Source organism: Myotis lucifugus, unplaced genomic scaffold, assembly GCF_000147115.1.
Source record: "Myotis lucifugus unplaced genomic scaffold, Myoluc2.0 scaffold_32, whole genome shotgun sequence".
Classification (NCBI taxonomy): Eukaryota; Metazoa; Chordata; class Mammalia; order Chiroptera; family Vespertilionidae; genus Myotis; species Myotis lucifugus.
This window is the reverse complement of record NW_005871080.1, coordinates 7,740,916-7,760,120: the sequence shown is the minus strand read 5'-3', so window position 1 is coordinate 7,760,120 and position 19,205 is coordinate 7,740,916. Positions and strand designations below refer to the sequence as shown.

Here is a 19,205-nt window from a genome sequence, read left to right as displayed (position 1 = left end):
GCCAGTTTAGGCCCAATCCGACAGAAATTTCATGCACTGGGCCTCTAGTATGATTATAGTTATTAAAGTTATAACATTAAATTCATCTTTCTTTTTTTTCTTAAATATATTTTACTGATTTTTTACAGAGAAGAAGGGAGAGGGATAGAGAGTTAGAAACATCGATGAGAGAGAGACATCGATCAGCTGCCTCCTGCACGCCCCCCAATGGGGATGTGCCCGCAACCAAGGTACATGCCCTTGACCGGAATCGAACTCGGGACCCTTGAGTCCACAGGCCGATGATTATAGTTATTAAAGTTATAACATTAAATTCGGATTAGTTTTTATTTGCTAGTGAAGTTGAGCATCTTTTCATATATCTGTTGGCCATTTGTATGTCTTCTTGGAACAAGTGTCTGTTCAGGTCTTCTTTCCATTTTTTAATTGGATTATTGGTTTAGTATAGAGTTGTATAGGTTATTTATATATTTAGGATATTAACCCCTCGTCGGAGCTGTTGTTTGCAAATGTCATCTCCCATTTGGTTGATTGCCTTTCTGTTTTGTTGGCAGTTTCTTTGGCTGTGCAGAGCTTTTTAATTTGATATAGTCCCATTCACTTGTTTTTACCTTTTCTTACCTTGCCTTTGGGGTCAAATTTACAAAATATTTTCTAAGACCAAGATCCATAAGTTTAGTACCTATTTTTCTTCTAGGTGATTTATTGTTTCAGAATGTATATTTAGGGCTTTGATCCATTTTGACTTAATTTTTGTATACGGGACAAACAGCAATCTAGTTTTATTCTTTTGCAACTTAAAACTAAGAAATATTTAAGAATATTTAAGAATATTCCAATTTTGCCAGCACCATTTATTGAAGAGGTTTCCTTTTCTCCACTGTATGTTTTTGGATCCTTTGTCAAAAATTGTTTGCCCATATGCATGTGAGTTTATTTCTGGGCTCTCAGTTTTGTCCCATTGGTCTTTGTACCTGTTGTTTTGTCCATACAATGCTGTTTTGATTACCTGTGATCCAGAGATCCCTGTTCCATTACTGGTCAGGGCACAAGCCAAGGCTGCAGGCTCAATCCCCAGTATGGGGTGTGCAAGAGGCAGCCCATCAATGATTCTTTCTCGTCATTGTGCTTTATCTCTCTTTTTCCCTTCCTGTCTCTGAAATCAATAAAATACATATTTTTTAAGAAACAAAAGAAATAATGATCGGTTTTGGTGTCTGCACTAAGAGAATATTTTTTAAAAGAATAGTTTATTGATTTTTATAGAGAAAATGAGGGGAGAGAGAGAAAACTTTTGATGCAAGAGTGTAATATTGATCAACTACTTCCTGCATGCCCCCTACCGGAGATCAAGCCTTTAATCCAGGCATGTACCCTTGACCAGGAATCGAACCAGCAACCTCTGGTGAATGCCATGATGCCCAACCTACTGAACCATGCCACTCAGGGTGAGAATTATTTCTCAGTGTTTTTGACCCAACAAGTTATGGAGTATTTTGCATGAAAATAGAGGATTGAAGGTTTTGCATAAGAAGAACAACAATACCAGTAAGCACAAATCACCTACAATTTGTAAATTGAAAAAAATATAAGCTTGAGTCATATTTGTTTAAATACCTAATAAAAATTATAAAACATACTGAGTTCTTATTCTTTTCCAAGTTGGGTATTTTTAAATTTGAAGATGATCACTCCCGGGAAGAAAGGGTAGAGAATGAGAGGCAGGTCTCTCAATCATGGCAAAGTCATCTTTAAGAAATCAAAAGACAACAGGCATTCAAATGAAACCAGTAAATCAACTACTTCCAAGTCACTGTGTTGTTGAAAGACCATCTCATTAACCAACTGGGATATTAAAATGATAGCCCAGTTGAAAAGTTCCCACTGCTGTGATTGTTCAATCTGCATTTCAACTCAGGATTTGGGTCTAACAAATTCTCACAATTGAAAGTATTTAGCCCAAGGGCAGATTAGAGAAAAAAATAATTAAGTTGCACATTTTAAATAGATTTACTACTAATGCCTCTTATGGCCCATAAATGAGATCTTTTATAATAGAAAAGAAGAAAAATGTGGTGATGAAGGGAATGATTACCATTTTTGTAGTTATTCTAAAATGCAGTGCTTTACTCTCTCTGTGTTAATATGCATTTATCTATATTTCAAATTCTGACACTTTTCATCTCCTGTCCTGTCATTGATTTAATTAAGGATTTTAAATGTATATACATTACTCCCTCATATGCAGGCAGATATGTTCCAAGACTCCCATTGTACACCTTGGAACCTAACATTGTACCAAACCTTATATAGTCTATGTATTATTTCTATACATACATACATATTACAAAGTTCAGTTTATAAAATGGGCACAGTAAGAGATTAACAACAATAACTAATAATAAAGTAGTAAATTATAACAATAAAATAAGGGGACTTGAACACAAGCATTGTGATTCTGTGGTAGTCAATCTGATCAGAAGGCTGCTCAGTGACTAATAGTCGGAGCTTACATAGAATGGATAGACTGGACAAAGAGACAAAGCAAGATGGCATGAGATTTAATAATGCTACTTATTATGGCACACAATTTGAAACATATGAATTGTTTATTACTGGAATTTTCCATTTCAGGCTGTGGTTTACTGCAGGTAACTGAAACTGCAGATAAAGGAGGACTAGTGTAACATTCAAATATCTTATAATATGCCATGATTTACTCTATTTTAGCTTGCCACAAGTCATTATTTGTTCTTCATTAGTATCATTTGCCCTGCATTTTAAGCTATTTCATAAAATTCATAAATATTTGGAGACACACTGAAGTAACACTATTATATGTCCTCAAAGTCTGCGCTTTGCTTCATTGTTTAAGCCTTATTTGGCTGTTTCCATGAGCTAGCAGCATTTTGACCACTATCCTCAATATGGCATAAAGGCATGCACACCTGCACAAAGTGACACCTTTTCCAGTTGCTTAGGAAAAAGGCAATGAAACTTAGCAATGAGGGGGTGTCAATGAATTCTGAATAACTTTTGTGTAAATGGAGGCAATATAATCAGCTCTCTTGTACCAGGCAGGTATTATGCTTTTCCACAAGGATTCATTTTAGTTAATTTAAGTTGAATCATTAAGCATTACTATTTGGAAGCTGGCAGAAAGATGACAAAAATTAAGCAGTTACAATTGTTCAAGGACATGCTCTGAACTATTCAGCATATAAATCACCTTCTGGCATTCATTTAGACAATAAAAATTTCTTCTTTTAACTGAGTTTGGATAACTAACCAGTGACTTTAATATCACCCAAATGTTAACACCAGTCTTAAATCCTTGAAAAAACAATTAAATAAGCAATATTTCTTAATGAATATATTTTGAGGCATTAGATATATAATAAAGAAAAAATTCAACATTTATAGATGATTAGGTAGTAGCTTGTACATAAATAAAATATAACTTTCTCTAAATAACTGTGGCAAATGATCACAGTGTTACACTTTGTAATTTAACCTTCAGCTTTTTACCTTAGCCCTGATGCTTAACTATGGATGGACAAGTTATATATTTGGCCCTGGGATATTTTTATAATATAGAACATTACTGATCCTGACAAGGAATAAAGGTCAAAACTAAGTATATAGATTTTGGGGAATACAGGCGGGGACTAGCTCTGCAATTATAAGCAAATTATGAATCTCTTAAGTAACAGAACTTGTCTGATAATCTCTAAGGGCCATTCTAACTTTAACAGCTATATTATCCAAACTAAATGCTAACGCCTTATAAGCAGATATAAAGCCTTATAATGTCTTCCTAATCTCTCAGACATGAGGAGTGCATATGGACATGATTAAGTAGTAATGCATGCATGTTTGTGTGTGTGTGTGCATGTGTATGATTTTGTATTTTTGATTCAGATAAGGTATGTTTTTCAATAGATTAACTACATTTATGTTAACCATGCCATAACTTCTCACGTTCAAGTATGCCTTATGTTTAATTCCAAATATTTCATAACTAGAGGCCTGGTGCACGAAAATTCATGCACTCGAAGTGTGGGGGTGTCCCTCAGCCCAGCCTGAGCCCTCTCGCATTCTAGGACCTCTTGGGGGATGTCCACCTGACAGCTTAGGCCCACTCCCTGTGGGATCAGGCCTAAGCTGGCAGTCAGACATCTCTCTGGTAGCCTGGGAGCCCTAGGGGGATGTCCGACTTGGGGAGAGGGCCTAAGCCGTTAGTCCCTTAGCACTGCCAAGGAGGCGGGAGAGGCTCCTGTCACTGCTGCTATGCTGGCCAGCCATGAGCTGGCTTCTGGTTGAGTGGTGCTCCCCCTGTGGAAGCTCACTGACCACCAGGGGGCAGCTCCTGCATTGAGCATCTGTCCCCTGGTGGTCAGTGTGCATCATAGCAACTGGTCATTCGCCATTAAGGTCAATTTGCATATTACCCTTTTATTATATAGGATTGGTTACTCTCAATATTCTGTGTGAATGTCAAGCAGAAAGGAAAGGTAACAGTAAAGGAAAAAAATAAGCCCAAGAAAATACTAAAAATAATGGAAGAGTAAGTTCAACATAGCAGGAAGGGGACATGAGACAAGGCATCATACGAATGAATAAAACTTGATCTTGGTACTCTTGATCTTTCAAAATACAGTCTCTCTGCTAAACTAACAGTGTATAAACTTCCCAGTCTCCATGCTTTTGATGCTGCAGATGACCCAGAAAAATGCTTCATCATCTTATAATTCAGGATTTAAAAAGCCTCTGAACCCATGTCTGTGGTCACTTGTGTATTTGTGCTGATGGCTCTAGCTCATTTGTTTAGGGTACAATTCCTAATTCTACACTTTGCTCCCTACAACAATTGCACTGTAAGTTTTCCAGAAAATGCATCGACTCTCTTTCCTACTACCTTTGGGAAAACTGTTACTTTCTTTGTGAAGATATGAGACAGAGAAATAAAATAAGGAAGCATGCAAGCCAACCCAACATTGTTGTCAGGAGAAACTGTTCCATTTCCAGATGGTGGCTACTCAGACTTGCATGAGTACAGTTTCATAAAACATAACCATGCCATCCGAAGATACCTCACTGTCAGAATCCAGTCACTCTTGAGGTCAAATGTTCGGAACAATTTTTTCACCATTTATATACTAAGGTCAGCTTCTAAGATTATACATTCCCCACTAAATAAACCCTTCCCACTACCGGCTCCAGAAATCCCCCGAGAAAGCAGTAACTAACATGCCTATTGCATCATCCCTGCTTATTGTTTAGTTCAAATGTTTGTGGCATTTTGCATTATAATAGCCTGGATCCATAATATAATATAGACCCAAGAAGTGAGCTATAGATTGGGAGACTGACAGTGGGTTAGGCCAGCTCAGTTTTAGACAGACATTTATTATAATAGTTGTATTTCAATTATATTATTTACTCAACTGATTATTTTGCTTCCAAAAGAGATAATTTACACCTCAGCATAAATCCTTAAAAAAAGGATTGAACTCATGACAGAATTAATGCTTTCCTTTTTAAAGCAGGGATGTAACAACCAGTTAGGTAATTACTTTGATTTTAAATGTCTGGAATTCAATTTTTATGATAGCTATAATAGCTCAGAGAAAGAATGAGGAAATGCATATGAAGTCTATTATGTATTTATGCAAGTAAAAAAAAAACAAAACTATATCCTGAACTCACAAAACCTAATTTATATGAGTTAATGTATTTTGTTAAAATCTTTTTAAACAGTCCTTTGGGAGGACTGGAAGCAAGAGGAGCACCGGGACTTCTCAATTTAAAAGTTATTACTTCAAGAGTCTATGCGGAGCGCTGCTTCAGAAACATCCTCCTGTATTTGTCAATTTGTGTGGGTTTTTTTCATACTTCCTGAACTAAGCACTTGAAAGTGAGAAAGAGAAATAAAACATCGCGCAGCCCAGCTGTCTACGGGACACGTGTTTATGTCAGTCACCATGCTCATGATCTACTGCAATAATAAATCACACAAACCACACTGGTCGCATAATTTATTACAACAGTGTATCAGCAGGGGGAGGCCTCTGGGAACCGAGTTATAGACACGAACTCGCATCATTGCTTTTATCTACTTCCTTTATTTAACTTTGATATAAGAAACGGGAGTGGGAGGATCTGGTCAGAATTGAAAGCTGCTTTGGCATAATTTTCTAAATGACTTTGACACTTAAACCGAGGTAATATTATTAAAAGTTCTAACCTTTTATTTAGCATTTTTTTTCACATAAATTAAAAAGTAAACAAGTCTTAAATATTGCTCCTTTATAATGATGATTTGTTTGCTTACTTAAGCATTTTCTTCGTACTTCTATTTCCCCATAAGCAAAATAATAATAAACTTCAACTACACTAATGTGAGAGAGTTACATGTATTTTATATTTAACTAGAGGCCCAGAGCACGAATTCATACATGGGTGGGGTCTGGCCAGCCTGCCCCAATGGGGGCCCATTAAGCCAGGCTGGCAGGGGGGAGGGGCCGTGGGTGGTTGGCCGACTGGCCCTGCCCCTGATCGGGGTGTTGGGGGCCGATCAAGGGCTGATTGGGGCCCGGATCAGGCTGGTTGGCTGCCGCAGTATGCGTCATAGCCATTCTGGTCATTCTGGTCATTCCGCAGTTCTGGTTGCTGGGCTTTTATATACCAGTATATTGATAATTGGTAGTTTCCCTATTTTAATATTGTTAGAGTGGCACTTCTAAGAGTACATAGGATTTTTCTTGAGTAAATCACTTTTCAATATTTTAGTCTTCAAACTTCAAGAATTTTCATTAGTTTAATGGGGGAAGTATTTTACCAGAGCATTATTCCATAGTGATCATTAATAATTAATCCTTTTTTTTTCTTTTCATCCAATAAATATTCATTGAGCTAGGTAATAATTACTGCATTCACTAAATCTGTCTCATAAAGCTGTGCCTGTTTGATAACATATAGGTATTTGTTGTCAAACCCTATTCTCCATTTCTCCAGGGTCATCCCCTATCCACCCCCATGTCACTCTGTCCCCCTCCAGAAATTCTAGGATTTAAGAATTTTAATACATTTTCAGGAACCCTGACACTGAATGTTTGAGGACTGCCTTACTACTTGTATTATATATTACAGGTATCTATAATTCAGTCAGACATTTTGTAGTGATAATATTTATACCCTTTCTACTGAAAGTATGGGAGCTTTTTAGAAATAATCTGTGGCTCCAAACCAGACCTAAATCAGAATATGAATTTTACCATGATACACAATTTGTCTGAAGGCACTTTGAAGTTTGTTAGGCAGTACACCTCCAGCCCAAATAAAATGAACCCATTTAAACCACACTGCAAAATGTCAGTGCTTTCTTAATGACAAACTTTGGGGAAAAGGCAGCAAATATACATGGACATTCATTTTTGTAATGACCATGTACTGATAAGAAGGCATATTGCAGATGAAAGAACTTGGGCCTTTGTGTTTTATGAACATGGTTTGATTTTTGACCTCAGGTTAGCTAATTTTTCAGCACCTCAACTACTTCACTGGCAAACTGAAATAATAATAGCTGTTTCAGTGATAATTATTTCAAATACAGATTAAAACTGTTAGTCACCCACTAAATGACAGCTATTACTGAAAACCTTCTATGAAGCAACTCAAACACACAAAGTATTCTTATTTAAAAAATGTCGCTGTTCCTGGTCCTGAATGAGCAGTCCTCAGTAAGGCAATATTTTCCCACCTTTAACCATTTGAATATTGGTGTATTAGACATCCCTTACCTAACACCTCAGGTACACTTAGCCACAACTGGCTCTAGAACGTGTGACTATTTTTTTTGCCACAGTTAATGGGATGAACATTCATGTGGGCACAGTACCCTAGCATCAGGCCTGTGCCTGGAGCCTCTGAAAACTCCCCCAAATAATGAAAAATTAATGACTCATGGATCAAATTTCTGACCAAGAGAAAAAAGCCAGCAGAAACATTTGTCCCTTTTCCTCCCCACTATTCGCCTCAAGCTGTCCTAACGTGCAATTGGTGTGGCTTCTCTGAAGAAGACCTCAGGAGATGAAGCACTCCATTGCACTTGATACCAAGAAGTTGCCATCTCTGTTGCATGCTTCTTCACATATTCTCTCCCTCCTTTTTAGTATATTCTCCTTTACCCTCACTACTGCTTTTCCAGGGACTGCATACCTAATAAGAAATCAGAATATATACCGCTGCCTCAGTTTCTTTCTCTCTCTCTCTCTCTCTCTCTCTCTCTCTCTCTCTTTTACAAATCTGGACTGAGATTAATGTTTTCACATATTTTGTCCTTATTTGAATACAAATTCTACTGTTATTTATTTTGAACTGTTCTTTAAACTGACTCATTAGCATAAAGAAAAATCCAGTATTAGAAGAAATAGAATGCAATTCTAAAAATACATACAATAACACTAAAACAATACTGTATAATTATAATTAAATATTACTACCCACCAAATTGTACTTTGAGTTCCCTATCCCCCACCCTTCTACTCTCCCATCTTCCTCAGTAATGGAGTGTCATAGGGTTGTTAAATATACCCTAGTAATATATTTAATCATTTTTCCTACATCAATCAGAGGATTGAAAAAGCATTAAGGATAGCATGACTTTTCATACTACATTAACTTTAAATTAATGCTGTGTCTGTGTACCACCTAATATCAATGATGAAAGTCCTATATTGCGGGGGAAGATATGCTAGGAGACAAGAGTATGATGATTCCTATGCAAACTCTCCTGCAAATTTTACATCAGGTGAGAAAGACCCATTAGTAAAATATATCTTCTCATTTAGTATATATTTGATTACACTTTGTGTAAACTCTCCTTTATATTTACAGCGGCTTATAATGGTAAATCCCAATTTTGACTTTGCTCAAAAATCAACTGGGATCTTTAAAATTGAGATGCATGCCTCATTCAGGAACACTGATTTATATTGTTCTTGGGTGGACTCAGGCATCAGCATTACACACACACACACACACACACACACACACCAAAAAAAAAAAAAAAACAAACAAACAAAAAAAACCTCCCAGAAGATTGTAATGTGCATTTGGTATTTAAAAAAAAAAATTCTACCTCTTCAAAGTTATTATTAACAAACTAAAACGATTTTTTCCTGCCTAAGGCAACATTATTCTGGGACATTTATTCTTCATTCAACTAACAGGTCCTTTAATATCCCTGCTATTCGGCAGCCTCAGAGGTAGATGGTCTGGTAGTTGGTAGGAACAGCTTTCTGAGTTTGCCAATAGAACCAAGTGACATGATTTGCCCCTCTATCCCCACCATGCTCAGCTGCAGCTCCTAACCCTGGAAATAAACAACTGAATCCTTCAGATCCCCATGTCTGAAATTATCACTTCAGCAGGTAAACTATTGATTCTATAAATTTGCAGCTGCTACATTAATGGTCATGGGATTTTGTTTGACTCCTGTTGGAAATATCAGCCTGAGTCTTCAGTACTGCTTGTGTAAGACTGTCTTCCCTTCATGTATGTAACTCTTCAGTTGTACTTCCAATATATATACTTAAGAAACATTATTTATATCTCCCTCCATTTTTTAATATTATTTCTTGACCTTTAATAATTACGCAATAACTCAGCTCATCTATCTTACTAACTTCATCTATTTTTTAAATACATTTTCATTGATTTCAGAGAGGAAGGGAGAGGTGGAGAGAGATAGAAACATCGATGATGAGAGAGAATCATTTATCTGTGGCCTCCTGCACACTGGGGATCAAGCCCACATCCCAAGCATGTTCTCTGACCGGGAACTTCTATTTATCCCTTCAACTAAATAACAGTGCTGTACAAATAGGCTTCTGGGAAGCTCAGGAATAAACTTATGCTTTTGTTAATTATTTATAGTTTTACTGTACATGAGCTTTTATTGTAAACTAGTTGAAACATTTTTAAACAGTTGAAATAGTAACTAATTAATTTTAATTATTTTGCTGACACTCTAAATGTTTTCAAGATTCAAACACAGAATAAAATTCAACATATCCTCTGAAGCTTACATTCATGTTGGTTTTTGTCCCTGTGAAACTAATAAGGAATACATTAAAATCAGCTACAGGGCAATACAAATAATTAATCAGGAATTCAGAGGAGATACAAATTCTTGTAAAGAAATTCAGACTTTCCTGAATTTAAATATGAAACTTTGCAAGCAACATTAATTTGGTTAATTAATTTCTGTGCGTGTATGTGCATGTGTGTGTGTGTGTGTGTTGCACACATATGTGCAGAAAGGCTTTCCTACCCATCTGCTCTTTTCATCTTTGTATATGAATTTCTAAAATGAGGCTGGTGGGACAGGTGGCTGCTGGTCTTTTGAAAATTCTCTCTGATGCCTAAAAAATTGAAAGCTTCCAAGAAATATTAAATCAATCCATCAGTATCACATTCTGAAAGGACAGCTGATATTTTCTGGGTGAATACACTAGCTGCCCTGGATACTGACCATTTTTCTTCCTGAGGAACACTTCTCTTTTGGGAGATCAGCTTCAGTAACACTTTAATTTGCACGACTAACCAAGCTGAACCATCACTGAAATGTATGTGGATTTAAATCAAAGGAATTGTGTTAGAAATAAACACCATTAGCCCTACTGCAATAACAATCTTATCTTACCAAATAGGAATATCAGTTGTACACACTTCAGAAAGCTACCCTGAATGGCTGAAGCCTGCAAAATCACTAAACTTTAATTTGGTCTCTTTTTTTAAGATGTTTAATTTTCATTTTATTCAGGGAAACAATCTTATGATTTCTTTTTTAGTTTTTCTGGCTGAGCAGCGCTGCCCCTATGGGAGTGCACTGACCATCACAGGGCAGCTCCTGCATTGAGCGTCTGCCCCCTGGTGGTGAGTGTGCATCATAGCAACCGGTCATTCCAGTTGTTCTTCCGTAACAGTCACTTAGGCTTTCATTATATAGACTAGAGGCCTGATGCACAAAATTGGTGCAAGAGTAGGCCTTCCTTCCCCCGGCTGCCGGCACCAGCTTTCCTCAGGCACCCGGGACCCAGGTTTCCCTCTGGCTGCCAGTAGGTACCCGGGACCTGGGCTTCCCTTGCAGCCCTGGCTTCATCCAGGAGGTCGTCTGGAAGGATGTCTGGTCTAATTAGCATATTACACTTTTATTATTATAGACTAGAGGGCTGGTGCACAAAATCTGTGCACCGGTGGGGGGGGGGACTCAACCCAGCCTGCTCCCTATTGCATCTGGGACCCTTTGCTCCTTACCACCCGCCTGCCTGCTGCTCCTTACCACTTGGCTTGCTGCTCGTTGGAGGTGGGAGAGGCTCCCGACACTGCCACTGAGCTCACCAGCTCTGAGCCTGGCTTCTGGCTGAGCGGTGCTCCAACTATGGGAGCGCACTGACCACCAGGGGGCAGCTCCTGCATTGAGTGTCTGCCCCCTGGTGGTCAGTGCGCATCATAGCGACCAGTCGTTTCGCCGTTCATTCAGCCCTTCGGTCCATTTGCATATTAGGGTTTTATTATATAGGATAATTGACATATAACACTGTGTAAGTCTAAAGTGTACAGGGTATACATAGTTCAAAATATATATGTACCGCCGCACGCACCTCACAGAGTTTTTCTTTTTTTTTTTTTTTTGGTGGTGAGAATTTTTAAAATATACTTTCTTAGCAACTTCAAATACACAATACAGTACTGTTAACTATAGCCTGCCAGAATTATCCTGCTTTAGACAGGAATGGGAAATGAGTTAGAATCATAACTAGGTTTATTTTTTAAATGTCAAAATAAATCCTTAAAATTATATTAGAGATATCTGATTACTGGACCACCTAGAGCAGCTATAAATGCCATATATAAGAATAGAAGGAAGGGGGAAGGAAAAACAGGCATATATAAAATAAGTTGAAGCAGAGACAGTGTTGTTATGAGGAATTATAGAAGCACTTACTTTATCAGGACATGCTAGAAAATAATACCACACCCAGGATAATGATTTCCCTGATTGTCTTTTTCAAAAGCATTATCCACTCGCTTCATTTAGAAGTTGTTTACTGTTGTCTGAGGCACATACTTTCACACTATATCCTTATAATAATCTTGAAATTTAGGTAGATGATTTGCACATGGGAAAACTAAAATTTATAAAGACTAAATAATTTGCCTAAGATCACATAATCTTTAATTAGAAAAGAGAGCCTGGCTGGTGTGCTCAGTGGTTGAGCATTGACCTATGAACCAGGAGATCATGCTTCAATTCCCAGTCAGGGCACATGACCCAGCTGCCAGTTGCAGGCTCAGTCCCTAGTAGGGGGTGTGCAGGAGGCAGCCATAAATGATTCTCTCTCATCATTGATGTTTCTATCTCTCTCCACCTCTCCCTTCTTCTCTGTAAAATCAATAAAAACATATTTTTAAAAAGAAAAGATAGACCAAGACTTTATACAGATATATTTGATCATAGTTATTATTTTTAGCACAAACTGACCTCACCAGGTCTTAGTCCATTCAACATTTCTTAAGCTTACAACTGTCCTCTATCAGTAATACACACAGTAGATACTCCACAATAATGAGGTGACTGTACTAGAATGTAAATGAATGCACTTTCTCCTTCAAGAACTCTCAATCCTCTCTCTCTCTCTCTCACCTATTTATTTATCTATATACACACACATACATATATATGTATACATTCATTTAGTTGATTGCTCTAGGATAAATATCTATATCACCCAACATAATATCTGTATATATGTATAATATTTATTTATGTATAGGTTTATATTCAATTGAATTAAACAGTAAGCTTAAAGTTATAGATTAGGTATTAGAAAACTATGGCCTATTGGTTGGTTGCCTGTTTATGTATATACTATATAGTTTGTTTTTAAAATTTATCTTTATTGTTGAAAGTATTACAGATGTCCCCTTTGTTTTTTTTGTCATACTGTATATTCTGAAATACTGCCACAGCTATTCATCCACATATTCTGTATAGGCAATACGGCCTCTGGAGCTTCAAACATTTACCATCTGGCCCTTCAAGAAATACAGTGCAGGAGCGAAGAGCCTCAGCCTCATTCTGTCCTTCAGGCATGCATTGGGGTGGGGGTGCTGGGGTGGATTTCTCCAGTGGTGTGACTACCAGATCTTACTCTCCTGAACTCTGAGTTTTCCCAGTTGCTAAGGGCTACTGTCCTCACAGGATAAGGGGTGGGCACTGAACCTGTACCATTCCACAGACCCTACATGTCTGCTGTAAGGGTGTTTCAGGGGCTTCAAGGCTTCTTCCACTGACATGTCCAGTGAAAGGACACAGAGAATGGGCCTGCCTGTGAAAGAATCTCTCTCTTCTCTTTTCAAAGCTCAGGTTGCTTTGAGGAGCCAAACACAGACAGAAGATCATTTCATTCTTTTCTAATATTCTTTTAGCCTAGGGTAACTAATCAACTTCATTTCACATTTCAAAAAAATTAGAAATAACAATGGAGCTTATGCAAATCACTGTAACAATTCCATTAATTAACAATTCAATCAGCTATTGTTTCTCCAGAATAAAGTTCATATGAGTCAAATTGTCTCTGTGGTAGCAAATGAACTTGAAGATCAAGTTTTCAAAATATTATCCAGTTTTCTTTCTCACTGAATATATCATTTAATTGGATTGATTCAAACAATTAACCTATTTTGAAATCTCTTCATATGCATATTGTTGGCAAGAATAAAGCATATATTTTTCAAATGTTTACATTTATAATCAAGAAATTCTCAACTTACATGTCTCTGGGACCCATCATATTCGCACCTTTCAATTTTTCCTAGGCTGCCATCCGAGAAATAAAGTTTCTCTGCACGGTGGTCAATGGTGAGGCCATTGGGAGTGAGTATGTCTGTACTGACCACCACTTGAGCATTTTTCCCAGTCAGGGTAGATCTCATAATACTTGGATGCTGTTCATTCCAGTTGGTCCAAAACATTAAACTAAATAAATTTAAAAAATGTAAAAATAATTAAAATTTTCATTAACAGTAAAAACATTAGTGGAAACATGGCAATGTCAAACTATTTTAAAAGAACCAAATTATTTCTCGTATCCTCTGGTCCTTAAGGAAGTGTAGGTAATAACGGGGATATGTATATTATATTTGCATGCATATTTTTCCAATTAAAAAAGATGAAACCTGAAAACTATTTCTGGAAAACAATTTTCTATGTATTCTCTCAAAGAGTAATTTAATTAAATCGAGTCAGTTTTCTGCATAGTGAGGATTTATTAATACCAGGTATAAAACCATCATCTTAAATTTTCTCTGAACTGAGAATATGCTTACTTATTAATATCTTTTTCAGCAGGTCCAATATGATCATTTTAGACATTGTTCTTACCCTACTACTTTTCTTCAATTGGTGAAAATCAAAATCTCCCTCTCCTTCCAGGTTCGCTTTTTAAATTCGGCATGCTCCATTTAAATGTTTTAGAGAAATACAATTACTAAACTCCTATACTAGTATTTCTTTAGTATCTTGTTTTTTTTCTCTCTCAGTGAGCTTTTTCTATAAATTACAATGTTGTTTCTGGAATCCCAGGTGTTATCAACCCTTAAACATAATATTTGTTACTTAAAGATTTTATAGAATGCTTTGTCAAACTATTCTTTGACTATTCTTATAGAATCTAAGTCCTAGGATTCTATGGCCCTTAGAAGTCACTGGAAGAGTGAAGAGGCTGCAGATTCCAATCTCCAAGCCCTACTTTTACTAAAACACTCTTTCTCTCCCCGCTTCTCCTTTTTATCTATAAGACTGTACCTAAGAGTTTATTAGAAGATTGGGTGTTACTGCTTAGGATGGAAGATGGAAAGAAAAAGGGAAGGAAGGAAAGAAAGAAGGGAGGAAAGAAGGGAGGAAGGAAGGGAGGGAGGGAGGGAGGGAGGGAGGGAGGGAGGGAAAGAGGGAGGAAGGGAGGGAGGGAGGGAGGGAGGGAGGGAGGGAGGGAGGGATGGAGGGAGGGAGGATAAGGAGAGGAAGGGAGAAAGGGAAGGGGTAAATAAGAGAAAGTAGGCAGAAGAGAGGGAATCTGACAGGAAGGCTGCTTTAAATATTTGAAAATTTATGCTTAATAAATACTGACAAGGAAAAACAATTTGACATAATATTTCACATTTAAGCAAGACTGCATATATCATTTCTATGTATAATCATTTAAAGGCAATGTAGCATTATAGCCCAGGCATCTGAAGGCCTGTGTCCATCTGAAGTAAATCACCAGAGCTCTGAGAAGTCAACCTCCTCTCAGCATTCATCTCTCAACCTTCAGAGCCTCTATTTATAAGATGAAGGTACTCAATTAAGTGAAATAAGTCTAAACGTATTTCCAACTCTATAAGAGGGTCCGGATTTAGTTCCTCTCGCGCTGAGTGATTTATGTAGCTCTTTCTTCTCTCAAGTAGTCAGGGCCAGTGTTTCATGTCATTGTTTTTTAGTCTCTGATTTTTCCTCACCACATCTAAAAAGAGCTCTTCTATTTCTGCTCAGTCAAAGCCAGATTGGTCTGACTTTTATTTACTTATTTCATTTAAAGATAAAGGATTTTCTAGTAGGTAATAAATATCTTACCATATTGTATGAGAATGGAACTCCATAGATATAGATATATAGATAGATAGAGATAGAGATAGAGATAGAGATAGAGATAGAGATAGAGATAGAGATAGATATAGATATAGATATATAGATATAGATATATAGATATAAAGATATGTCTTTTTTTTCCTACTTACCCCAAGCTTTGTTCTTCAGTTTTCTTACAATTACTTTTTTATGGCATTTCAAAAAGCATGACTTTTTTCTAATTTGTCATTTTATATTTGCTCCATATTATAGCCTGAGTATTTTCTCTTGCTATGAATTATTTGTAAGTATTATTATAAATGTCTGCACATTCTATCATCAACAAATGTGGACTATTTAAGCTGTAGTCTAGCATCAAATGTTGAAAATATAGCAGCAAACAAGATGTTTTATTGTTTGTTTTCTCAGTATTTTAATTAGAAAGATCCCCAGTTGTTAAAATTACTAAATTAAATTACAAAAACACCTTTTAGTTTTCAATTCATGCTAATAGTCTCCCCCCCCAAATTTCTAATTTCAATCAGCTGTGCCCTAATGTCTTTTTCATATGCCTTTTCCAGCACAATATTGTCTGTTTTCCCTTTCATTATTTAATTTGCTTTGACTGGATTACCCATGGAAGTGATGCCATGCATTCAAAGAGTATGGATTTTCTTTATTCACATTTACAATGCTTCTACAAAAACTAGTTCTATGAATTGTGAAAAGAGAACTTCAAAGGAAATCTTTAATTTTAAAGTGAGTTCATTTTAAAATTAACCTGACAGTCGTTGGCATATAATGATGATAAAGAAATAAAAATGCACTGTTTTTACTTTTGGCATTCATCCAGGGTGAGCACATGTGGATGGTCATCCTCTGACATGGTGATGACAGCCTCCTTGTCAAAGGCTCCGGGCCGAGTCTGGTCTACTGTGTGTCTGGTGATGGATGAGGTAGTGGAGCTGGTCCAGTACAGTGTATCCCAGGCTCGGTGATAGGCAAGGCCTTCAACAGAACCCACATCTGATGGAAGAAAGAATACATTGACACTTTTATCTACAAAAGACTTGGCTTCTGGACAGAAAAAACCTTTAAGTTACATATGTACATCTATATTATGTTTTATTAATCATTTCTTCACAACTTCTTCAAAATAAAACTATAGTAATTGCAATGCTTATAATTGATCGTTGATTATACACAGCAAGACTGTGCTGTAAACTACTGATGGGAACAGATTTTTGTAAGAACATCATTTAAGACTGAATCTTCTCATTCAAAAAAAAACAACTCAGTTAAGTAATTGGCATTTATTTAGGAAAATGGTGGCTGTCTTTTATTTTCATATACTAAATATTAATTTTCAACAAGTATCCAGTTGTAACAATTTAGAGATACTTTTGAAAATCATAAGGCAGAGATACCATTCAGGTAGAATCATAATGAGTTTCCTCTTGATATTATATCTGGAGATGTCAAGGAAAAGCAAACGTATAAAAAATTGCAATAGTATCAAGAAGCCAACATCTAACTCCACCCTTGCAACTCAGTCAGAGATAGAGAATGTTTTAGTAAGTTCATGCAGGAAGGTCTTTGATTCTATTCAAATAATATGACCTGAAAACAAAAGAAAATGAAATGAATTGCCAGCTAAGGCATGCTTTAAATGTTAAGGAAAGATAAATGGTAGTATGTAGATTCCAGTATATACAAATGACACTGTGAAAAATGAGTAATTATTGCTTAAAATTGTGCTCCCAATCTCTACAATAACATAGGGTAGCTGTTTTATTTTTCATAGAGGTGCTGGGTACATATCCTATACTAGAGGCCCAGTGCATGGAATTCGTGCATGGGAAGGGGTGTCCCTCAGCCCAGCCTATACTAGAGGCCCAGTGCATGGAATTCGTGCATGGGAAGGGGTGTCCCTCAGCCCAGCCTGCACCCTCTCACAATCCAGGACCGCTAGCTCCTAAATGCTCACCTGCCTGCCTGATCACCCCTAACCACTCTTCCTGTCTGCCTGATCGCCCCTAACCCCTCTGCTTGCCTGCCTGATCGCCCCTAACCACTCGCCTGCCTGCCTGATCACCCCTAACCATTCTGCCTTCTGGCCTGATTGCCCCTAACCACACTGCCTGCCTGACTGATCACCCCTAACTGCTCTCCTGCCTGCCTGGTTGCCCCTAACCACTCTGCCTGCCTGCCTGATCACCCCTAACTGCTCGCCTGCCTGTCTGATCACCCCAACTGCCTTTGCCTCGGCCCCACCACCACGACTTTGTCCAGAAGACATCCGGAATGACGTCTGGAAGGTCATTTGACTGTCTGGTTTAATTAGCATATTATGCTTTTATTAATATAGACTAGAGGCCCGGTGCATGAATTCGTGCATGGGTGGGGTCCATCTGAGTGGCCTATAGGGATCGGACCGAAACCCGCAGTCCAACGCTGCCTGCAGCTCTTATCTGCCACTCCCACTCATCTCGGCCCCACTGTGCCTGCCGTGGGCTCGCACCCAATCAGTCCTGATCAGGAGAGACTCACACTGCTGTAGCAGTGCTCGCCAGCCATGAGCCCTGCATCTGGCGCCCTCCCAAGGGAAGTGGCCTGGGGGATTGGGTTAAAACCAGCTCTCCAACATACCCCGAGGGGTCCCAGATTGTGAGAGGGTGTAGGCCAAGCTGAGGGACCTCACTGGTGCATGATCGGGCCAGGGAGGGACCATAGAAGGGCTCCAGGGCATGTCCGGCCCATCTTGTTCAGTCCTGATCAGTCGGACCCCAGCAGCAAGCTAACCTATAGGTTGGAGCATTTGCCCCCTGGTAGTCAGTGCACTTCATAGCGACTGGTCAACCAGTTGACTTTCTGCCCCCTGTTGGTCAGTGCACATCATAGCAAGCGGTTGAGCAACCTTAACATATTATTAGCATATTACACTTTGATTAGTTGTTCGGTTGTTCTGCCATTCGGTCTACTTGCATATTACCCTTTTGCTGTATCTACACTAATAATAGACAAATATGTAAATTGGCCGTACCTCTGCACCATCCCACAGCCAATCAGGAGGGAATATGCAAATTAGCGGGACAAAGATGGCGGCGGCCAGGAGCCAGCTAGAGCAGGTGGGAGGCTTGGGTCACCCCTGGCGACGGAGGAAGCCAAGCTTCCCACCCACCCTGGCTGGCTGCTGAAGAAGGGGCCTGTGGGCGGCAGCCATGGAGCCAGCCTGAGCGCACGGGAGGCTTGGGTCGCCCGGGCCGGCCGCCAAGGGAGGGGCCTGCAAACAGCCCTCAGCCCCTCACCCAGGCTGGACACACCACCATTGGGGTGAGGGTCCCTGCTGGGGAGCGTGGCCATTCTGAAAATGGCTCTCAGCCTCTCACCCAGGCTGGCCAGAACCTTGAAAACGGCTCTCAGCTCTTTACTCAGGCTGGACACACTCTCATGGGGTGAGGGTCTCTGCTGGGGGGACGTGGCTAGTCTTGCAAACAGCCATCAGTCTCTCACTCAGGCTGGGCCAGGC

General features: G+C 38.6%; 1 protein-coding gene across 1 annotated transcript in view; it reads right to left on the bottom strand.

Moving 5' to 3' along the window:
• LRP1B (LDL receptor related protein 1B) overlaps positions 1-19,205 on the bottom strand; it is a 1,324,618-nt gene that overhangs the window by 286,135 nt on the left and 1,019,278 nt on the right. The window contains exons 38-39 of the mRNA XM_023752441.1: positions 16,513-16,702; positions 13,843-14,047 (exon numbers count right to left, since the gene is read on the bottom strand). Coding sequence (XP_023608209.1) covers positions 13,843-14,047; positions 16,513-16,702 — 395 coding nt within the window. The remainder of the gene's footprint in view (positions 1-13,842; positions 14,048-16,512; positions 16,703-19,205) is intronic.